Raw genomic sequence first — 24,805 nt, 5'->3', positions numbered from 1 at the left:
TAGAATTCTTTCCGTTTCTCTCAAGGGGGCAGCAGTGATTTAAAGACTAATTAACCATCAAGCACAACTGAAACAAAGTCTAAAATAAATCCTAGTGTGATGTTTTGTGGTTACAGCTGTGAGGCTGACTATTGTTTCCTCAGCTGCCTCAACTTCACTGGCTGCATGAGAGTTTGATTCCCCGAGAGAAATTCTCACAACTTTCTATTTAGAACCAAGAAAACATTTCCAATACCACTCCAAACATCATTTCCCAATGTATACACTAGGCAGAATTTCTATTTTATTACACTTTCCAGCTCTGTGGCACATACTCCAAAAGGAGCATAAAGGGGAACACAAATCTCTGTAAACATTATACTGTAACATATGTCTTCTTGTTGGTCTTAGATGTCCACTGCTATGTCCAGCTTGCAGAATCTGGACCAGAGACTGTGAATGCTGGAGAGACTCTGAGACTAATCTGCATTATCACTTCAGATTTTGTCAGTAATGTTGACTGGGAATGGATCCGACAGGCTCCTGGAAAAGGACAGAAATGGATGGGCCTGATACTTCTGAGTGGCAACTCATGGCATGTTCGAGTGGAAGGGGATGGGGGATGCATCAAGCCACCATCAGCTGGGCATACAGCCCTGGCAGCCAGTGAAGATACATGCCCACTGAGGCTGCTGCTGCTTTCCTGGTGACTGAGAAAAGCAGCTCTGCCTCAGTGCTAGGAGATAGTAGTGCCACAGTCCCTTGAAGTGAGAGCGATCAGCTTCCCTGTTCTCTATCAGCGTGAGGGGAAAGCAACACCTCACAATCGGCTGTTCTGTTTTTCTTCAGTGTGAGGCATAGCTGTCATGGGGGGGCTGGGGGCTGCAGCTCCCACAATATTCCCCGTGAAGTGGCTGGGCACACACATTTTTTGCACCAGGGCTGCACACACAAGGGGGGTGGGGCGCAGAGGGAGCCCACTGGACGCAGCCCAGCATGAGAACACTGCCTGGGCAACATTCTTTAAGATTCCCTTAAAGACAGCAGGTGTGGCGGGTGCCAGGGACCAACTCCTTTTTTGTTTGAGTCCTAAGGAAAAATGCGACATTCTGGGATCAAATCAGGAACCAGGAGGGCTTTTGGGAATTCTTGACTGTACAACAGAACACTTGAAGGGTCAGGAAGTCATGTGTTTTGCATAAGGCTAAACAGATCTACTTCGTCAAAGACCAGACCAATGTTGCTCTTTTATCCTGAGCTGCATGTAAATGCAGAGGCAGTTTCCTGTTTAAAGCAGCAGCACACTCTCTGCCCAGCCTACCGCCAGAGGTAGAACTGCTGAACCACTTTCCAGTCAGTTCCTCTCAGAGCAAAATTGGGAGGCAAACATGACACTATGGCTTCAGATTGTTTTTGTTTCAGCAGTTTTGAGAGGTAATTTTATTCCTGCTTTAAACAAAGATGACTAGTATAATCCAGGGCTTCATATTTAGCAGATCCTTTAAATATGGCTTTCCCCCCTTTCTAGGTGTCCAATCAGCAGTCCAGCTGGTAGAGTCTGGAGGGGATGTCAAAAGGCCTGGAGAGTCCCTCCGCCTCTCCTGTCAAGCTTCTGGATTCTCCTTCAGCAACTATCACATGAACTGGGTGCGACAGGCTCCTGGAAAGGGACTGGAATGGGTTGCAATAATCTGGTATGATGGTAGTCAACAACATTATGTAGACTCAGTGAAAGGGCGCTTCACCATCTCCAGAAACAACCCTTCAAACATGCTGTATCTACAAATGAACAGCTTGAAATCAGAGGACACTGCTGTTTATTACTGTGCAAGAGGCACAGTGAAAGGAAATGAATCTGAAGCCAGCCAAAAACCTTCCTTTGCCAGCTGTCTGGACTGGTTAAGCTGCAACCACAAAAAACTAAATCAAAAATCTGAAGAAAGAAGATTAACGGAAGATAAATTGCCTTGATTTTGTTGACAGAAATGAGACATCATGTCTAGGGTTCAAAATGGAATGTTCAGAGAAAGCCTAGGCTGCATTCAGACACCACTCTATTATATTTCCCCAGCAATTCATTTCCTACTTAGTTCCATTTCTTACGTGGTCTTTTATACAATGTAAAATTCAATCCTGGTAATCTAGCAGAATCTTGTTGAAGCTCAGTACTCATTTCTATATTTATTGCTTCCATGATATGTGTGTTTGCATGATTGCAACTTTGTTATCTCAGAAGATTTTGGTAGATTTGAGTTATAATTTCTATATTTTTTTAATGGCTTACATAATGTGATGAAATTTGTGGAAGAATTCTGAAATACCATGTTAGCCAGTTTTTGTGGGGATAGAGATGGACTGTTTAAGTCCACTTGGCCCCACAGTTTCCCTGTCTCCAACTTTGTAATCCCACCATTCTGCTTTGTGTGTATATGAAACAGTGTAGGACTTACTGTTCCTGACAGACAATCAATGTAATGGACACAAAGGGAGAGCCATGTTAATTTGGTTGCAATTAAAAGCAGACCACTTCCTGACATGATGCCTGAACACACAGACTTGAGCATAGCTGGAATTAATCAGGGTCTTTTTCATATATATATATATTGCAAGCCCTCAACTAGGCTGGAGATATAGCCTCAGCCAAGTTGAGGGCTTGTAAAAAAAATTCTTTCTGCTGCTTTCTGGTGCTGGGAAAACAAGGACCAATGAAAGTGTGTGTGTGGCCCGGAGGGCTTCATTAAATGACGGACCCATATCCCACTGGTGGTAGCACTGCTCTGAGCATATTCTCAGTTTAGATCACCTCTCTTTATCTGATTCCCACCACTAGATGCAAAGTTGATGCAAATTCCCCGTCCAAAGAGCTTTCTATTTAAATAGCTCCACCCACACCAAGTCTTCAGATTCCCAGCTGCACCAAATTAGTTGTCAATCCAGAGAGTGGAGTTTCTCTGCAAACAATGAAGGCCCCCTTTATTTTCCTTTCCTTGTTAACAGTGCCGCTGTGTGAGTATCTTCCAGATAAACAATTTTAAAAAATCAAATGTTACAGATGGACGAATTGCATGGTAACCAAAGTCTTGTTGTTTTCTTTAGATGTCCACTGCAGTGTCCAACTTGTGGAATCTGGACCAAGGGTGGTGAATCCTGGAGGGTCCCTGAGACTAACCTGCTCTGTCACTGGGGATTCTGTCAAGAATCGTTACTGGGAATGGGTCCGACAGGCTCCCGGAAAAGGGCTGGAATGGATGGGCCAGATAGACTGGAGTGGCAGCAAATGGATATTATACTACAGCCCATCTCTCCAAGGCCGAATCACCCTGACTGCTGATGCCTCCAGAAATACATACGACCTGGAGCTGAGATCTGTGACAGCTGCAGACAGGGCTATGTATTACTGTGCCCGTGCACCACAGTGAGAAAAACCAAAGGAGAAACTGTACAAAAGGGTAGAGGCATCTCTTACTGGGTGAAGTGTAGGAGCAGCTCCTAGAATTCTTTCCGTTTCTCACAAGGGGGCAGCAATGATTTAAAGCCTAAGAAACCATCAACCAAAACAGAAATAAAGTCTAAAATAAAACCTAGTGTGATGTTTTGTGGTTACAGCTGTGAGGCTATTGTTTCCTCAGCTGGCTCAACTGCATGAGAGTTTGATTCCCTGGGTGACATTCTCACAACTTTCTATTTAGAACCAAGAAAACATTGCCATCACCACCCCAACCATCATTTCCCAAAGTATACACCAGGCAGAATTTCTATTTTATTACATACTTCCCAGCTCTGTGGCACATACTCCAAAAGGAGCAGAAAGGGGGACACAAATCTCTGTAAACATTATACTGTAATATATGTCTTCTTGTTGGCCTTAGATGTCCACACCAATGTCCAGATTGCGGAATCTGGACCAGAGACTGTGAATGCTGTATCTGACACTAATCTGCACTATCACTTGAGATTTTGTCAATAATGTTTTCTCAGAATGGATCTGACAGGCTCCTGGAAATGAACAGGAATGGATAGGCCTGATACATCTGAGTGGCAACTCATGGCACGTTCGCGTGGAAGGGGATTGGGGATGCATCACGCCACCATCAGCTGGGCATACAGCCCTGGCAGCCAGTGAAGATACATGCCCACTGTGACTGCTGCTGCTTTCCTGCTGACTGAGAAAAGCAGCTCTTCCTCAGTGCCAGGAGAAGGTAGTGCCAGGGTGCCTTGAAGTGAGAGCGATCAGCTGCCCTGTTCTCTATCAGAGTGAGGGAAAGGCAACATCCCACAACCAGCTGTCCTGTTTTCCTTCAGTGTGAGACGTAGGCACCATGGGGAGGGGCTGCTGGCTGCTGCAGCCCCCACCATATTCCCCATGAAGTGGTTGGGCACCCACAATTTTTGCACCAGGGCTCCACACCCCAAGGGGGATGGGGCGCAGAAGGAGCCCACTGGATGCAGCCCAGCATGAGAACGCTGCCTGGACAACATCCTTGGGTGGCGCTGCCCAGCCGCGGAAAGGGCAGCAACACTGCCTGCTCCTTCTCTCCTCCTCCTGGGTCAGACCCCTCTGCCAGTTCAGGAGAGGAGCACCACCACAGCAACGCTGCCGCCGCTGCTCTCAGCCAGAGCAGAAGCTGGGTGTGAGGGAGCAGGCTGCTCCCTCTCTCTCGCACAACCCACTGTAGGAGAGGGGTGGCAACATTGCTGCCATTGCCTCTGCCTCCTCCATTTCACCCCTGGGTCACACCTCCCCCCTTGCAAAAATGTGCCCAGGCATGTGATGTCAGCATATACCATGGGCATGTTGACGTCAGATGTGTGAGATCATCCTGTGATATTGGCAGTGTCTTGAAATTGGCTACCCTGCCCTCCCTTGTGCAAGGAGTGATATATTGCTGCGTATTGCTGGGTCAAAATCATCATCACAGTGTGATTTCAAAACCAATATTGGCCAATATATTGAAAAATCGCACAGTGCTAAAACAGACCATAAAAATTATAATATTACCATTCAGTGCTTTTTTTTCAGGGGGAATGCAGGGATATGCATACCCCTAAACATTTTGTGAATCTCAGTTTGGCCTCATTGAGGGGCAGTATTTCAATATGAGTAGGAAAAGGAGAGTACCCCTAAACATTTTTTTTTAGAAAAAAGCACTGTTACCATGAAAATATGTCCAAACAAAAGAGTTGGGGAGAGGCAAGGGATAGGTCAGTGATGGCCAAACGTGGTCCTCCAGCTGTTTTGGGACTACAATTCCCATCATCTCTGACCACTGGTCCTGTTAGCCAGGGATGATGGGACATGTAGTCCCAAAACAGCTGGAGGGCCAAGTTTGGCCATCACTGTTCTAGGTGCATTCCATGGACCACCAGGGGCCCCAGACCCCTAATTGTGAAACAGGGCATGAAGCCATTGAAAGTTCATAAGACAGAGATTGACCCAAGCACATATACACACATCTTTTTTATGAATCACGTGCAAAGAAGTTACATATAAAGAGTCACGCCATATATCTTCCTCTAAGTTAAGCAATGCTTTATAGCAGACTGATCCAGGTAGAATGATATTTATTTGAGAATATGGATAAAGGACACACGCACAATTGATGAAATCACCATACCCAGATGATAAAATAAGTGCAAAAATCAGGGGCAGACTGTTGTCTTTCAAATTTCAGTGGTGCCCTGGGTAAGGCCAAAATTTGGCAGCCCTCACCTCTCACCTTCCGTTCTGTTCAATTCACTATATCATAAGTGTTACATCCTGCGGCGCCCCCTAGGGTCGGCACCCAGTGCAGCAAACCCAGTTGCCTGAAATTCACCTCTGCAAAAATCACTATGACCCAAACCAGAACCAAAGTTGTCAATGTGTTGCTCTTTTTATCCTGAGCTGTATGTAAATAGTGACACAGCTTCCTGTTTAAAGGAGACAAGCCCTCTTCTGCCCATCCACACCTGTAACCCCTGTGTGACTGGGATCACTTTCAAGGCCACTTTTCCCAAAACAACTTGGGGAATGATGTGTTTACTTCAATTAGTTTGCTTTTTGGCAATATTCAGAGGTTATTGTTGTGTTGTTATTTCTTTGGCATGTAAGGAGACATGTACAGTTTGCTGATTGATGTTCAGGAAGCTTTATAATATTGTTTTCTTTACAGGCTTTCAATCAGCAGTTCGACTGCAGGAATCTGGAGGAGACATCAAAAGGCCTGGGGAGTCCCTCCGTCTTTCATGCCAAGGCTCTGGCTTTACCTTCAGCAACTACTTCATGCACTGGGTGAGACAGGCTCCTGGGAAGGGACTGGAATGGGTTGCATGGATACACCAACATAGTGGAGAAGTATACTATGCCAGCTCCATGAAAGGGCACTTTGCCATCTCCAGGAACAACCCTTCAAACATGCTGTATCTGCAAATGAACAACCTGAAACCCGAGGACACGGCTCTTTATTACTGTGCAGGAGACACAGTGAGAGGAAGTGAATCTGAAGGTTGAAAAGAAGTCTTGAGTCAAACTATTTTAAGAGTAAACGGATGAGATTCATTAAAATATATCAAAGAATAGTATCTGCAATTCCAACAACCTGAACCAATTAACCAAGGCACAATGCACAGGCAGGTGAGTTTTAATCAATGGGGTTATACAAACCCTCCTATTTCCTGACCGATCTTAAACCCACATGCTGTGATCACACAGGAAGGCTAGTCTTGTCTGTAGCACACAGCCAGAGGTTGAACCAATCTGTCTCTTCCAAAGTCTGTTCCAATAAACATAGTAAAGCCCACACTGGTAATTTCTGGTGCGTTAAGTTTTGCTCTTTCCGTCATTCATCATTTGTGTCTTATTCAGATAATTATTAATACTGAGCACATGGAAGCCTTTGGATGAATAAAAGCTCACTTTTGTATTGAAATAAAAACAAAAAACCCAAAACAAAAATGTGGTCCAAAAGCTTTATTTACAGCGTTTATTTTTAAAACAAATTTAAAAATAAATATGGGTTAAATAAATAAATGTTGATCTGATGGGGGACGTTGAGAAGCTGTATCAGGATTCCCTTAAAGACAGCGGGTGTGGCAGGTGCCAGGGACCAATGACTTTTTTGTTTGAATCCTAAGGAAAAGCGGGACATTCTGGGATCAAATCAGGAAACAGGAGGGCTTTTGTAAATTCTTGACTGGAAAACAAAACACTTGAAGGATCAGCAAGTCATATGTTTGGTATAAGGCTAAACAGATCGGCTCTGTCACAGCCCTGTGTTGCTCTTTTATCCTGAGCTGCATATAAATACAGCACACTCTCTGCCCAGTTCTACCTCTGCCCAGCCCACAGCCAGAGGTAGAACTGCTGAACCACTTTCCAGTCAGTTCCTCTCAGTGCAAAAGAGGGAGAAAAACATGACACTTTGGCTTCAGTTTCTTTTTGTTTCAGCAATTTTGGGAGATAATTTTATTCCTGCTTTGAACAAAGATGACTAGTATAATATAGGGCTTCATATTTAGCAGATCCTTTAAATATGGCTTTCCTCCTTTTCTAGGTGTCCAATCAGCAGTCCAGCTGGTAGAGTCTGGAGGGGATGTCAAAAGACCTGGAGAGTCCCTCCGCCTCTCCTGTCGAGCTTCTGGATTCACCTTCAGCAACGATCCCATGAACTGGGTGCGACAGGCTCCTGGGACGGGACTGGAATGGGTTGCAAGAATCTGGTCTGATGGTAGTCAACAACATTATGTAGACTCAGTGAAAGGGCGCTTCACCATCTCCAGAAACGACCCTTCAAACATGCTGTATGAACAACCTAAACAACCTGAAACCCGTGGACACGGCCCTATATTACTGTGCAAGAGAGACACAGTGAAAGGAAGTGAATCTGAAGCCAGCCAAAAACCTTCCTTTGCCAGTTGTCTGGACTGGTTCAGCTGCAGCCACAAATAACTAAATGAAGAAGTTTGGAGAAGGAAGATAAATTCAAGATAAATTGCACTGATTTTGTTGACACAAATGAAGAATCATGCTTAGTGTTCAAAATGGAATGCTTAGGGGCACTTTCACCAGGGGCGTAGGGGGGGGCGCCCCAGGTTGCATCATGGAGGGGGGGTGACCAATGATCAAGGAACAATTACTGCCCTACTAGGGCGGTTCATAAAAAAACTTTTTTTTAAAAAAAATGCCTGCTCCAAAGGTCTTATCTTGCTACACTAGGGATGGTATAGCTATAAATGAGGGTCGATGTTAAGTAACTGATGTTAGCTGCCCTGAGTCCGACTTCTGCTGGGGAGGGCGGGATATAAATGAAAGTTTATCATTATTATTACTTCTTATTATTCCTTTGTAAGAAAATATGAAATAACATAAAAACATTTTTGCAGGGCTGGGAATCAATGTGTGTGTGTGGGGGGGGTGACAAGAAATTTTCCACACCGGGTACCACCTGAACTTCCTAGGCTTCTGACTTTCATTTATTTATTTTTAAAACTAATATCAAATTTCTACACTGCCTCTCATCCAATAATCACAAGATGGTTCGCAGTGGCCGAGGGTGGCCCCAGCCAAGATAAGGGCTCATAAAAAATCCTCTTCCTGCTTCGTTCCTGCTTCTTTAAAATCCTGCTAATGTTTCCATCTGTTTGCAGAGCTCTCCTAGATAACATTATCAAATTTCTACACCACTGCTCATCTGAAAAGCACAGGATGGTTCACGCTGGCAGAGTGTGGCCCCAGCCAAGATGAGAACTTGTAAAAATTTCTCTTCCTGCTGCTTTCTGGTTGTGGGAAAGCAAGGGACCAATGAAAGTGTGTGTGTGGCCCAGATGACTTCTTTAAATGATTGACCCACTTCCCACTGGTGGAGGCAGTGCTCTGAGCATATTCGCAGTTTAGAGCATCTCTCCTTATCTGATTCCCACCACTAAATGCAAAGTTGATGCAAATTTCCTGTCCAAAAAGCATTCTATTTAAATAGCTCCACCCACACCAAGTCTTCAGATCTTCAGCTCGACCAAATTAGTTGCCAATCCAGAGGGAGGAGTTTCTCTCTGCAAACAATGAAGGCCCCTTTTCTTTTCCTGTCTTTGTTAGCAGTGCCGCTGTGTGAGTATCTTCCAGATAAACATTTAAAAAATCAAATATTACAGATGGACAAATGAGATGGTAACCAAAGTCTTGTTGTTTTCTTTAGATGTCCACTGCAGTGTCCAGCTTGTGGAATCTGGACCAAGGGTTGTGAATCCTGGAGGGTCCCTGAGACTAACCTGCACTGTCACTGGGGATTCTGTCAAGAACTATAACTGGGAATGGGTCCGACAGACTCCCGGAAAAGGACTGGAATGGATGGGCCAGATAGACTGGTTTAACAGCAGATGGAGATTATTCTACAGCCCATCTCTCCAAGGCCGAATCACCTTGAGTGCTGATTCTTCCAGAAATACATACGACCTGGAGCTGAGATCTGTGACAGCTGCAGACAGGGCTATATATTATTGTGCCCGCATGACACACAGTGAGAAAAAACAAAGGAGAAACTGTACAAAAGGGTGGAGGCATCTGTTACTGGGTGAAGTGTAGGAGCAGCTCCTAAAATTCTTTCCGTTTCTCACAAGGGGGCAGCAGTGATTTAAAGCCTATGAAGCCATTGACCACAACTGAAATAAAGATAAGGGCTTGTAAAAATTCCTCTTCCTGCTTCTTTCTGGTGGTGAGAAAGCAAGGAACCCATAAAAGGGTGTGTGTCGCTGGGAGGGCTTCTTTAAATGAAGGAACAGGCTCAGGCAGTGCTTTGAGCATATTCTAAGTTTAGATAATCTCTCTTTTCTTTTCTTTTTTAAACTCATTTTTATATGATTTTACCAATATAAAATTAGAACAATCCAAATACGTATCCATACGTAGTGATTACTCTGAATCTCACAACTTCCCCCCACACTCTCGATGGGTCCTATTTCTACATTTAAATATTCATATTATTCCATACGCTATATTTTAATTCAATCCAAATTATTCATGGTATTTGTTACATAACAAGCGGGATTAAAATCCTGCTAATGTTTCCATCTGTTTGCAGAGCTATCCTAGATAACTAATATTATCAAATTTGTGGGAAAGCAAGGGACCCCTTTCTTTTCCTGTCTTTGTTAACAGTGCCGCTGTGTGAGTATCTTCCAGATAAACATTTTTTTTAAAATCAAATATTACAGATGGACAAATTGCATGGTAACCAAAGTCTTGTTGTTGTCCTTAGATGTCCACTGCAGTGTCCAACTTGTGGAATCTGGACCAAGGATTGTGAATACTGGAGGGTCCCTGAAACTAACCTGCACTCTCAAAAATAATTTCTGGGAATGGGTCATTTCTGGGGATTCTGTCAAAAATAATTTCTGGGAATGGGTCCGACAGGCTCCCGGAAAAGGGCTGGAATGGATGGGCCAGATAAACTGGAGTGGCAGCAAATGGATATTATACTACAGCCCATTTTCCCAAGGCCGAATCACCCTGACTGCTGATGCCTCCAGAAATACATACGACCTGGAGCTGAGATCTGTGACAGCTGCAGACACGGCTATATATTATTGTGCCCGCAAGACACACAATGACATAAACCAAAGGAGAAACTGTATAAAAGGGCAGGAGCATCTGTTACTGGGTGAAGTGTAGGAGCAGCTCCTAAAATTCTTTCCATTTCTCACAAGGGGGCAGCAGTGATTTAAAGACTAAGAAGCCATTGACCACAACTGAAATAAAGTCTAAAATAAAGCCTTGTGTGGTGTTTTGTGGTTACAGCTGTGAAGCTGAGTATTTTTTTCCTCAGCTGCCTCAACTTCACTGGCAGCATTAGAGTTTGATTCCCCAAGAGACATTTTCATAACTTTCTATCCAGAACCAAAAAACCCCAGCTCACCATCATTTCCCAATCTATAGACTATAATAATAGTAAATAATAATAACAAATATTTTTTATTTATACCCCACCCTTCCCGGTTCAGAAAACCGGGCTCGGGGCCTCTAACAACAAATTTAAAACACTTAATTGTAAAAACAGCATAAAATACAGTATAAAACATGAGTAACAATAAAATTCAAAAATCAATTTGGGGAAAATCCATCTAATAAGCATTAGATAGCCTTCAGGGCTAGCTGGCTGTATTAGTCCTACTTGGGCCAGCGAGGAGGCCAGGGGAGAATTAGCTGTGGGTCTTAGTGTGGGTAATCTTCATAAAAGGGGAGGGGGAAGGAAGAGAAGGGAAATAAAAGATCAGTCTGAATTCAAATTAAAGTCCAGGGGGAATAGTTTTGTTTTAGAGGCCCAACAGAAGGAGATTAAATCCTGAAGGGCCCTAGTCTCATGGGGCAGAGCATTCCACCAGGTCGGAGCCATTACTGAAAAGGCCCTGGCCCTGGTAGAGGATAGTCTGACTTCTTTGGGGCCCGGGACATCTAAGCTATGGTTATTCATGGACCTTAAGGTCCTCTGTGGGGCATACCAGGAGAGGCAGTCCCGTAAATATGAGGGCCTAAGCCACAAAGGGCTTTAAAGGTCAAAACCAGCACCTTGAACCTGACCCTATACTCCACTGGGAGCCAGGGCAACTGGTAAAGCACTGGGTGAATATGCTCCCATGGCAGGGACCCCATGAGGAGCTTCGCCGCAGCATTCTGCACCCACTGGAGTTTGTGGGACAGTTTCAAGGGCAGCCCCGCATAAAACGAATTACAGTAGTCAAGCCTGAAGGTGACTAGACAGAATTGCTATTCTATTCCATACATTCCAGCTCTGCGACACACAGAAAGGGGCATACAAATCTGTGTAAAATTTTGTGTTAAAACTATGCTAATTCATATCTATAGATGCACATTCAGAAATCATAGAAATAGAATTAATAGCACTATAGTGCATATTATCATTCTCTCTCTCTCTGTATGTATGTATGTATATATATATATCTGAAGATGACGAGTGAGACCTCGTCGAAACGTCGCCTAGACACCCCAACTTTTACACGGGAAGACACCCGAGGACACCAAAACCTGCATTCCTGTACCCGTGAAAATCTACGAAAGCAAATATATATATATATATATATATATATATATATATATATATATATATATATATATATATTGTGGCTTTTGGATGGAGTCCGGCACGCTTCCCCTGTGCCCCACTGGACTCCCGTGGATAGCTCTCCGTCAGCTTCCTGTAGCAGAGTCGTCGAAGCGGTAGAAAACTGTTGCAATGTGTGTGTAATAAATCAGACTGCACGCAAGCTTTCTTGCTTATCTCCAACAGTCTTTAACCGTGTAGAAAAACATCATAAATCAGCCCGGTGAAATAGCGCACATCTTGCTGCCTCGCCGCAAAAGCGAAAGAAAAAAAACACACAGAGAAACACTCCCCTCTGTGAATATAGCCACGCCTCAGAATGCGCGACTTCACTCAGAACTGTTTAACCCTGTAAGTTCTGATTCTCTTCACATCAATCACTGAGCTTTTAAGCTGAATCTGCCTTCCTGCCTCATGCTTTGAAATCATAGAAATAGAATTAATAGCACTATAGTGCATCTTATCATTCTCTCTCTCTCTGTATGTGTGTGTGTGTGTGTGTGTGTGTGTGTGTGTGTATATATATATATATATATATATATCACTGAGCTTTTAACCTGAATCTGCCTTCCTGCCTCATACTTTGAATGCATTTTTCCTCCTCATAAATACAGGTCCACTATCTCTCAAGCTGTGTCTACTGTGTATGCGCAAAAAACAAAAGTTGCTAATGTGTTTCTCTTTTTATCCTGAGCTATATGTAAATGCACGGACAGCTTCCTGTTCCACTGGGTCATAACACTCTTTGAGCCCCATCTCCATTCAGAGCCACAAGCACTGTATGATTGACATCCCATTCCAAGCTACTTTTCCCAAAGCAAGCAAAAGGAATGATTCCTTTACTTCAATTAGTTTGTTTCCTGGCAGTCTTCAGAGGTCAATATTACATTTAATAATCCTCCAGCATGGAAGGACACACTTGCAGTTTATTGATTGTCTATGAATCCATAAGATTAGCGCTTTATAATATCTCTTGCTTTACAGGTATTCAATCACAGTACCAACTGGAGGTATTAGGAGGTGACACCAAAAGACCTGGAGAGTCTCTCCGCCTCTCTTGTCAAGCTTCTGGCTTCGACTTCAGCAGCTACTGGATGAGCTGGGTGCGACAGGCTGCTGGGAAGGGACTGGAATGGGTGGCATGGATACGCCATGATAGTGGAGAAATATACTATGACAGCTCTGTGACAGGACGCTTCACCATCTCCAGGGACAACCCATCAGCCATGCTGTATCTGCAAATGAACAATCTGAAAGCAGAGGACACGGCTATGTATTACTGTGCAAGATTACACAGTGAGAGGAAGTCTGGCAAAAACAGCCTCTTCTTGCTCATGGCAGTGCTCCAGTTTGTTCCTGTAGGACACAACTGATGGTGGAAACAAGGAGCAGGGACATGAGTCAGGACATTAGAAGATGTTTTGAGACCAAACCTCCACCTAATTCAGGCTTCTTTCTCCCACATTGAATAGTCAGAATCTTCCGGAAAGCACAGCAGGAGATGCAGGCTATGCCACCTCTATTCCCCTTGATCCTGAAGGGGAAAGTGCAGGTGGGCATACAGAGTGCATCTGTTCCTAGGTGAGGTGAGGTGAGGTGAGGCAAATTTCCATGGCAGGTAGATAGATGTTGCAGCAGCATGTTAGCCAGTTTCAGGGAGAGAGAGGTGGACTGTTTCAATCCACTTTGCTCCAGAGTGCCCCTGTTTCCAGCTTTGCAGTCCCACTTTCCTGCTTTGTGTGTATATGAAGCAATGTAGGGCTTATTGTTCCTGGCAGACCATCAGTGTAATGGACAGAAGGGGATAGCCATGTTAATTTGGTTGGAAATAAAACAGACCATTTTCTGACATGATGCCTGAACCCTCAGAATTGAGGATAGCTGGGATAAATCAAGATCACTCGCATTTTTATTTTTTTAATAGTGATATCAAATTTCTACACTGCCCCTCATCTGAAAATCACAGGATGGCTCACATTGGCTTCAACCAGGTCCTTCATTAATGGATATTCTAGATGTTTCTGTGGGGGGGTACTCTTTTTTTTGCTTCTGTTTTGACTATTTATTTGTGCCTCTATCTTGTGAACTATCCTGAGATATTTTGATGAAGGGCAGTATATAAATTTTATAAATAGATAGATAGATGATAGATAGATGATAGATAGATAGATGATATAGATGATAGATAGATAGATAGATGATAGATAGATAGATAGATAGATGATAAATAGATAGATAAATTAAAAAAAATTCCTTCCAGTAGCACCTTAAAGACCAACCGTGCATTTTTTTGTTTTGACTATGGCAGACCAACACGGCTACCTATCTGTAGATAGATAAATGTTGATCTGATGGTGGATGTTGAGATGCTGTATCAGGATTCCCTTAAAAATAACAGGTATGGCGGGATCCGAAGACGAATTCCTTTTTGTTTGAGCTGATAATTTTATTATAACAAGACTTCCACCCTGGGCCTCAGATAAGCTCTGCATGGGCTTGGTCCCAAGTCCACACCTTCCAACATTTCTCTGATGAAAATAGGGATATCCAAAGGAAAAGTGGGATATTCTGGGATCAAATCAGGAACCGGGATGACTTTCATAAAACTGGGACTGTCCTTGAAAAATAGGGTCTGCAAGTCATGTGTTTGGTATACAAGCCTAAACAGATCTGCTCAGTCAAAGACCAGTGTTGCTCTTTTATCCTGAGCTGCATGTAAATACAGAGGCAGCTTCCTCTTTAAAGCAGCAGCACACTCTCTGCCCAGCCTACAGCCAGAGGTAGAACTGCCAAACCACTTTCCAGTCAGTTCTTCTCAAAGCAAATTGGGAGACAAAAATGACACTTTGGCTTCAATTTGTTTTTGTTTCAGTAGTTATGGGAGGTAATTTTATTCCTTCTTTGAACAAAGATGACTAGTATAATGTAGGGCTTCATATGTTGCATATCTTTTAAATATGGCTCCCCCCCCCTTCTAGGTGTCCAATCAGCAATCCAGCTGGTAGAGTCTGGAGGAGATGTCAAAAGGCCTGGAGAGTCCCTCCGCCTCTCATGTCAAGCTTCTGGATTCACCTTCAGCAACTTTTACATGGCCTGGGTGCGACAGGCTCCTGGAAAGGGACTGGAATGGGTTGCATGGATACGCCACGATAGTGGAGAAATATACTATGACAACTCTGTGAAAGGGCGCTTCACCATCTCCAGAGACAACCCTTCAAACATGCTGTATCTACAAATGAACACCTTGAAATCAGAGGACACTGTTGTTTATTACTGTGCAAGAGACACAGCAAAAGGAAGTGAATCTTAAGCCAGCCAAAAACCTTCCTTTGCCAGCTGTCTGGACTGGTTCAGCTGCAACCACAAAAAACTAAATGAAGAAATCTGAAGAAAGAAGATTAACTGAAGATAAATTGTTTGATTTTTTTGACACAAATGAGGCACCATGCCTAGTGTTCAAAATGGAATGCTCAGAGAAAGCCTAGCTACATTCAGACAGCACCTTATTCTATTTCTCCAGCAATTCATTTCCTGCTCAGTTCCACTTCTTATGTGATCTTTTATACAGTGCAAAATTCAATTCTGATAATCTAGCAAAATCTTCTTGTTGTTTAGTACTCATTCCTTTATTAATTGCTTCCATGAAAAGTCTGTTTGTATGTTTGCAACTCTGTTAGCTCAGAAGATTGTGGCAGATTTGAGCTATAATTTTCCCACTGTTTTAATGGATTACATAATGTGATGAAATTTGGGGAAGAATTCTGAAATACCACTTTTTGTTCTTGATTTAATGATAAAGCAACAGAACCTTGCATGCACTTAAATGGTGGTACCCAATGTTATCTGATGTTGTATCACACTGGCATGAATGAAATTTAGCATGGCATAGTTGTTTATTTATATAAAAAAGCTGCAGTTCCATAATGCAACCGGTGCAAAAGGAATATTAGAAACCAGGAAAAAAGCACCAGCTATCTAATTTGAACTTCCTGTAGTAGAACATCAGAACAAAAAGAAAATAAATGGGTTTCTGAACAAGAATAAACCAGAGATTTTATTCTTCACTTCTCAGTTATATAAACTTTTCACATATTGGTTTAGGTTACTTAGGGTGTATGAACAAACCAAAATCTATTGGTAGGTTTCTGGATGAAACATCGGCTCTGGATCCATTCCAGTCCGGCTTCTGCGCCGGTCATGGGACCGAGAGGGCTCTGGTCGCCCTAACAGATGATCTCCGCAGGCAGCTGGATTGAGGCGGGTCGGGGCTGCTGATTTTTCTAGACCTGTCAGCAGCCTTCGACATGGTCGATCACAAACTCCTGGACCACCGCCTTGCCGACGTGGGGATCCAGGACACAGTCCTTCAATGGCTGCACTCGTTTCTCTCTGGTCGGGGACAGAGGGTGGCGCTTGGGGGGGAATTGTCATCGCGCCACTCCTTGGTGTGTGGAGTGCCCCAGGGTGCGATACTCTCCCCGATGCTTTTTAACATCTTTATGCGCCCCCTCGCCCAGCTTGTCTGGAGTTTTGGGCTGGGCTGCCATCAGTATGCTGATGACACCCAACTCTATCTGTTGATGAATGACCATCCTGACTCAGCCCCAGACACACTGACCAGATGTTTGGAAGCTGTGGCTGGATGGTTACGTGGGAGCTGGTTGAAGCTAAATCCTTCGAAGACAGAGGTCCTGTGGCTGGGACGGGACGATATGGGATTGGGGGGCAGCTCCCATCTCTTGCGGGGGTGCAATTAGTGCCAGCACCGTCCGTTAAGAGTTTGGGTGTAATCTTCGACACCTCCCTTTCCATGGAGGTGCAGATTGCAGCTATAACAAAGGTGGCATTTTTCCATCTCCGCCAAGCTAAGCAGTTGGCTCCTTACCTCTCTCCCCCTGACCTAGCCCCTGTGATCCACGTGACGGTCACCTCCAGACTGGATTATTGTAACTCGCTCTATGTGGGGCTGCCCTTGAGACTGACCCAGAAACTCCAGCGAGTGCAGAATGTCGCGGCGAGATCACATTCATCCGGTGCTATACCAGCTGCACTGGCTCCCGGTGGAGTACAGAATCAGGTTTAAGGTGCTGGTTTTAACCTTCAAAGCCCTATACGGCCTAGGACCCTCGTACCTACGGGACCGCCTCTGCTGGTATGCCCCACAGAGGAACTTACGGTCTTCAAATAAAAACATCTTGAAGGTCCCAGGCCACAGAGAGGTTAGGCTGGCCTCAACTAGAGCCAGGGCTTTTTCGGCTGCGGCTCCAACCTGGTGGAATGCTCTGTCACAAGAAACAAGGGCCCTGCAGGACTTGACATCTTTCTGTAGGGCCTGCAAGACAGAGCTGTTCCACCAGGCCTTTGGTCAGGGCGCAGCCTGACTCCCTCCTCTGGCAATCTTTACAGAACTTTAGTATGGTTGCCATCAATTTTGATTTTAATTATTTTTTATAATGTTTTTAGACTGTTGCACTATTTTAGTGTTGTTAGCCGCCCTGAGCCCAGCTTCGGCTGGGCAGGGCGGGATATATTATTATTATTATTATTATTATTATTATTATTATTATTATTATTATTATTAGCATATATAGTAACAACCCAAGCAGAAGTCTTGAATAAGCCCATGGTATCCATTCCATTAATACCACATTGGGAATATATATAAAAGGGCAGTTGATGCTCTATATTTTCCTCTTTATTAGCTGCTCCCTGCTGTTCATGTCAGGCCTCAGCAGAATAATGTAGCATTTTGGGGAAAATATACAACCCAGTAGCCCAGCACTGGAGGCCAATATAGAGAAGATCTCCACAGCCACCATGTATTTCCCCTTGGTGCTCAGGTAGGTTGGGACAAATGACAACCAAACACTGCAAAACACCAACATGCTGAAGGTGATGAACTTGGCTTCATTGAAAGTGTCTGGCAGTTTCCTTACTAGAAAAGCCACCGCGAAACTAATGATAGACAACAGTCCCATGTAGCCCAGGACAAGATAATACATGGTGACAGAACCTTCATTGCATTTGGCTACTATGATTTTGGTTAATGATACCATGTCAAAGTCTGGGAATGGGGGAGAGATAGCGAGCCACACTACACAGATACCTGCTTGAATAAGAGAGCAGGAGAAGACAATGGAGTTGGTCAGTCTTCTACCCACCCACTTCCTCATGTTGGAACCTGGTTTTGTAGCCATGAAAGCGAGAATCACAGTGACAGTTTTGGCCAACACACAGGAAACAGCAACTGAGAAGATGGTGCCAAAAGCAGATTGACGGAGAAAGCAGGTTGCCTTACTTGGTTGTCCAAGAAACAATAACGAGCAGAGGAAGCAGAGCAACAGAGAGATGAGCAGGGTATAGGTGACATCCCGGTTGTTGGCTTTGACTATGGGAGTATCCTTGTGTCTAATAAAAATCACAAGCACTAAAGCTGTGATCACTGCTAAAAAAGCAGCAACCATAGCAAAGCTGATCCCCAAAGGTTCTTCAAAAGAGAGAAAATTTATAATCTTGGGGAGGCATCTTTCTTGATCTTTGTTCGGAAACTCGTTTTCTGGGCATCTGAAACAGTCATCCATGTCTGATGGGAGAAAAAAATGTTGCTCACATAACTATGCTTATTCTATTGTTGACTGAGGTTTTTGTTTTGTCCCATGGATCTTTGATCTGGCAGTCTCTGACCCTTAGTTCCCAGTGTGAGAACTGGTCTTGAAGAAAGGCATTTTAGTATTATCTAACTACAGTATTCTTCTGCTTATCCTTGTTCACCATCTGCATCTATGTTAATTAACATTTCCAAGTAACAGAGGAAAATACCACTAAAATATCAAACATAAATACTACACACACACACACAAATTCTTATAAAATGTTAGGAAAAAATAGTAATTTGAGATTGATGTGATGTGGCAAACTGAATTTAAGATTCATCCATCTCTTTTAAATGGATTGGAGAGCTTTTCTTTTTTTAGACAACACATCTTTATACTGTATAAAGGAAAATACAGGAAAATACAATTTTGAGTCATTTATTATCCTTGGTACAACCAAGTTCCCAATTCTTCAGCAAAGGGGTGGTTCACACATGCAATTACCATAGCTTTTAGCCTTCCCCCCCCCATCACTTGATGACTCTGGACTGTGTAAACTAACCTTGACCTATGAAAATCCCAATGTGCATATGTAGTCACATTCCATTAATCTTTTACCTGTAAGATATATTGAATGAAATTTAATCTCCATTTACACTGGTCATATTTGCAGCAAAACATCACCCACCCTTTTGGTGTGAAATCTTCCCTTCTGCACACTGAGCACAGTCGTAGCAGCAAAATTTCTCCCCCTCCTTCTTTTTCTTCTGATAGCCAGGGGGGCAGGAGGCACTGCAGACAGAAACGGGAGGTACCTATCAATAAACAGGACAATCAGATAAATTCAGAATGCTTTTGTTCAATAACTGCTATACAAAGAAACAATTGATCAGTCAGCATAGAATAATGCAAAACATGGCAAATGGCATGAGTTAGCTAGTTCTTTCCTAATCACGGCAAATGCCTTTGGTTGAAGGCAACCTAACAATTAATGAAATGACATTAACTGCTCCACAGGTACTTAATCCAATAGGAACTGTTTTTACCAGCTTGTTGGTGACCATAAACAACATTCTTCAGACTCTCCCACAGCCCAACAAAATTTTATTCTTCATGAGTGCTTCACTTCTGTACAAAATAGTTGTGAGCAACAGATACATTTTTTGCTTAATAAGAGTCCTTCAAGGTCAGGTCAAAGTGCCATCTAGACCAGCATCATCTTTGCATGGTAGCCACCTGGATGCCCATAGGAAGCCCACAAGCAAGACCTGAATGCAACAGCACTCTTCTCACTTATGATTAACAGCAGCATAGATCCAGAGACACACTGCTTCTAACACTGTTAGTAGAACATAGCCAGCATGTTTAGCAGCTTTCAAGTTACATTCTCCATGGATTTGTCAATTCCCACTTCAAAAGTATTTAAATAGGTAGCCATCACTACATGCATTATAAAGGCACACAATATTCTTAGTGTGGTCACACCATAAATTTGCAAAATAGTATCATGCTATTGGCAGTTTCACATTTTATTGATACAGATTGATCTTGCTAAAGCTATTCACAATCCAATTTCAGTGTTTAGCTGTTAAAGCCCTAAATTACTCCCCAGCCCCCCGTTTCTTGGATAATCATTATTTGCAGGCCCTTTCCCCATGACCCTGTCCCAGCTAATGAAATGTAGCAGAGGAGAGGGCCTACTTGGTGGTGGCACCCCACTTATTGATTCTCCTCTCCAAAGAGTTTTGCTTTGCCCAAACAATATTAACAGGTAAGCACCTTCTTGAATACCTTATTGTTCTCTCCCTTCTGGTGCTTCAACATTTCCCACCAAGTTTCCTTTGGACAGTTTCATGTTGTCCTTAAACTGTTTATGTGTTCATACAGATTTTAGATGGAGCTTTGCTGTTGTGATTTAATGTGTGGAATTATCGCTTGCATTCTGTATGTTAACATTTTTTGTGAACCAGCACTGGAGCTGTTTAGTATACAAATGTGATATTGGGATAGGTGATAATGGGAATGTAAGAATTGTTGTAGGCTTCACCAAAGGAAGCATACAGCCCCAATATCATCCATTCTGCTGCATGGAACACACACAAACACACACCAATATGCCCAAGAATACACAACCTGGTTAAAATTTCTGCTCCACACAATTGATGATTCATTGATGGTGAATTCTTTCCCCTCAAAGGCTTTGGGATTCACCTGTCCCACCTTTACTCGAAGAAAGGAGGTGTTTGGAAATATAACCATATTGGTTAAATCCAATCCTGCAAGCAATTCCCCTTTATTATTAAAAGTCACTGTTTCCCCAGCAGCATTGTTAAATGAAGTGCCTTGAAGAAATTGGTGGAGCTAATTGACAGGGGGAAAGGAGACATTAGTTTAATATAACTGATGTGCTGAGAAAGTTCTGCCCACATCAAATAAATAACGAGACCTTGAAGCTTAGTATGGGTGCGCCACCAAGACCCTGCATAGATCTTGTCCACATCTCTTCTAGTCTCCTGTCCTTTCAGGAGAAGCTTTGATGAAGCCATCCTCTGATGTCCAAGATGGCTTAGCAGGTTCACCAAATTTTGTTTTCATTTTTCTTCCCCCTCCACTCACATTCTATCTGCACAGTATGAAGCTACATACAGATAATGGTCTTCAAATAAGACTTTGGTCCAAGTTAGTACATCATAGGTGAAAAAATGGCTATATATCCATTCTCAACCAATAAAGCAAAGCATTCCCAGATGGCTGACATAACAGGTGATCAGGTCTTCCCACACTATTGGGTGTCTTGATGGTTGGGGAGATGTGCAAATCAGCCCCCAAATTACTCACTGACAGAGTGGGTGAGGCAAGTAACACTATTGCAGTGGTGAAAGACTAGAAATTTGCAGCTCACTTTTCCCTTGCTCCATGTATAGGTAGAAATTGAACCCCCATGGCTTTATCAATCATTAATATGTGCATAATTTCTACAGGTATTCAAGCATCAACATTTTGATGCTTTTTCTCTATGTATGAATGCATTCCTGGCAATGAAGCCATTCTGTGGTGACAACATTACCTGCCAAGGCTGGAGATCTTGAAATTCAGACCTTTTCCTCCCCACCATAACTCGATCTTTCAATGTAGATGAGTTCATGGAATGCAAAGCATGTGCCACAGCATAGACAGCATTGTAGACACTGTAACTGTGACCTGTCATGTCCATTTCAAAAACAGGTCCAGGAAGACTCTCCAGCCTCTCCTGTCCAATACATGGTCTATCAACCTCCAGTGTTATGCTGGGATTGGAAAATGTACATCCGAATGCTTGTTCCCAAAACCCTTGGAGAAAACCATCTCCTCGTGTCCAATAAGGTTTTATGTTGTGAAGATAAGCCTGGAATCCTAGATGTCCACTTGCATGTATAGCAAAAGAAATAGCCCCCTGGAATATTTGAAAATTACGACGTGTTATAAAGCCTGTTACTGAAAAATCAATCTGGGCTGTTGTAATCCAGACCTTCCCAACAGATATATTTCCTCCATATTCCAGATCTGCTATTGGCACTAAAGTGCTCAGCCACAGAAGGGTCATGCTTTCACCATAGATAATAATTGCTCTAGCTTTTCTATCCATGAAAGAATGATAAATGTTTGATGCCATATCGCTCAGAATATCAAGGGAAATGAATCGTCCTTGTTTCTGGAGCCTTTCTGTGAAAGCTGAACATATCCCGTGCTGAGAAAGCAGCGGCTCCAGGTTCTGCAAGAAATGGTCTCCACTGTCATCAGCAGCAGCTAGGAGCCCAACCCAGGTCCATCCAAAATGTTGAAGCAACTGGATAATCCCACTGTACTGATGGGTTTCGCTTGGGACCATGCGGTAAAAGGAAGGGGAATTCTTTGTGCTACTTTCCTCTGGGGCAAATGAGCCGAATGTGAGCTGAAAGAAAATGTACAGATAGTTTAGAGATGGGTTGCAATTTGTGGTGGGCAAAAACCCCTCACTTACCTTTCCAGAATCTTTGCACAGAAATGAAAGTGGTGCCAGAGCTGTCCTGGGTGCTTATAGAAGCTTTTTATAACTCAGGGATTTAATTACATGCAAAAGAAGGGAGTCCTACTCTTGGAAAAGTTGGGCCTTGCTTTTTCAATATCCAATAAGGCTTTGTTTTTCTGCAAGTCGTTTTCAGCCTCTTCCTGAACCACAAAGGCAGTAACAGGATGACAAGAGGAGAGCATATCTTCTCCATGAACAGATGTTACCTGTGGGATCTTGTAGAGAGTTAAGATGTCTGCCATGTGGAAAGAAATATCAGAGCTCATTCCCCCAATGACAGCTATGAGTTTGTTCTGATTGCCACATTTGTAGTTGGGGATAAATCTATGTGAATTGAAGAGCTGGTCCAGAGTGGTGCGGTAGGTCATCCTTGCATCATAGTAGCTGTCACAGATGTGGAACCCAAGTGTGACATTAGGCAAGATTTTTGGGTTCTTGTTGACCTCATTTACAGCAAATGCCAAGGCCAAGGCATGCTGGTAAGACTTTGTCACTACACTGCAATGAGAGTTACATTTTCTTTCAGTGGAGAATTCTAAAGCAAAAGAAATAGTTTTGTCACAATACATTTCTGGTCAGGCTTTTTGTAAAGCAATCTAATTCAGCCATGCAAGACCATCAAGTTCTCACCACCATTTTGGGGGGTAAATTAGCAGAACAAACTCAACAATGCTTGAGAACTATAGAAAAAGAGGATTGCTTATGGGGAAGATGGAAGAAATGTGGGTGGGTAGGGAGGGGATAAAATAAATTAAAATGATGGATCACATTGACATGCATAATGAATGACAATTTGTCCTCCAACACCACAATGCCCCATTTGGGACTGAAGGACGAGATTTATGAAATGTAAATAACTGAATAGAGATGTGCTGATGCTGACATATTGCTTATAGGTGTCTTCTGAGGATTCTATTTACAATTACAATTTCTAAGCTGTCTTACCTGATATGGGATGGAAGGTATCTTACCTTGGAAGATCGAAGCCCAAATCATTAGAAGGATGTTGTTTGAAGGACACTTCAGGGAAAAAGAAGATGATCTGAGAAGAAATGGCGCCAATGAGGAGGTCCCCAGGCTCATACCATTCATGGGGAACAGGAAGGGGGTCGTTTGTTGGGCATTTCAGGGTATCTACTTTGCACACCATGTGGGGCAGCAGAAGCAGAAACACCACTAACACCACCATCTGAGAGCAATTTTCTCTAGATGCAGATGTTGCTGTGCCTATCTGCAGCCTTACTCCTGACACTACCCTAATCAAACAATGCACATCAGGATATAGCTGACTCTGCCAATATGCCTGGTGAAGAGAAGAATATCACCTTTACACTTAATATCTATACACTTGCAAAACAAAACAAAACAGATGGTACATGTGATAACAGGACTCTGGAATCAAACTGATGGAATCCTGGTTTCCTCTTGCCCTCAATCCCACCTCTCAATGACAACACTGGTGGGATTTATTGAGCTACTTCTAGTTTGTTTTTCCTACTCTCTTCTGGAAAGTTGGTGGAGATTTGCCAAGGAAAATTAATGGCAGTGAGCCAGATAATTACAGAGGAGGTAATTACCCCTGGCAAGGAGTTTGGTATCTAAGGGATGACTTGTTTTTTGCTCTCCCCCCCTCCCCACAACTTGTTTTTTTAGTGCAACAGTAACTGAGGTGAAGGTTCAGGTGGCCACAGCAAAAAACAACAACAAAAAACACCGATAGGACAGCTGAGCCCAACCCAAAGGAGAAGACAGAAAGAAGGATGGAACATTTGGCCTAGAACTGATACAATTTTGAACCTCTTTCTATGACAGGAAATGTCAAGTGTCTCTTTCCATGGTTCCTCTCAATATCTTGACTGATTTGGGTGTTATTTGCTTGTGAATATTGTACATTTGAGAGTCACTCTTTCCCCCCCTTCATATATGTAATCTGGTCTGCTACCTACAGTACTGACATGGTCTTTCCACTCAGAAATGTTTCAATTATATAACTCTGTGAAGCATTTTGAGAACTGCATTTTACACAGACACACAAAATATACAACAGAAGATGGACCCTGAGATTTTCCTACAGGACAGAATCGAGGGAACATAGA

The 24,805-nt window shown here is 43.1% G+C and overlaps 1 protein-coding gene and 1 long non-coding RNA gene across 2 annotated transcripts; one reads left to right on the top strand and one right to left on the bottom strand.

Moving 5' to 3' along the window:
* The first annotated feature begins 1,301 nt into the window (after window positions 1-1,301).
* Window positions 1,302-1,810, top strand: LOC309355920. The gene is made up of 2 exons (XR_014162624.1): window positions 1,302-1,413; window positions 1,508-1,810. It is a non-coding gene; the product is annotated as an uncharacterized lncRNA (long non-coding RNA).
* A 15,939-nt stretch (window positions 1,811-17,749) lies between these two features.
* LOC309356165 (vomeronasal type-2 receptor 26-like) lies at window positions 17,750-23,859 on the bottom strand (the record flags this gene model as incomplete). Its single annotated transcript, XM_081887340.1, has 6 exons — window positions 17,750-18,651; window positions 19,350-19,476; window positions 20,873-21,022; window positions 21,729-22,592; window positions 22,796-23,207; window positions 23,681-23,859. The coding sequence occupies 6 exons, from the start codon at window positions 23,857-23,859 to the stop codon at window positions 17,750-17,752; spliced, it is 2,634 nt and encodes an 877-aa protein (XP_081743466.1).
* Between the last annotated feature and the right edge of the window lie 946 nt (window positions 23,860-24,805).

This window comes from Podarcis melisellensis, assembly GCF_964234715.1.
Source record: "Podarcis melisellensis genome assembly, chromosome: 13".
In the NCBI taxonomy this organism is placed as follows: Eukaryota; Metazoa; Chordata; class Lepidosauria; order Squamata; family Lacertidae; genus Podarcis; species Podarcis melisellensis.
The sequence above is the reverse complement of the archived record's forward strand: the minus strand, read 5'-3'. Positions and strand labels throughout refer to the sequence as shown.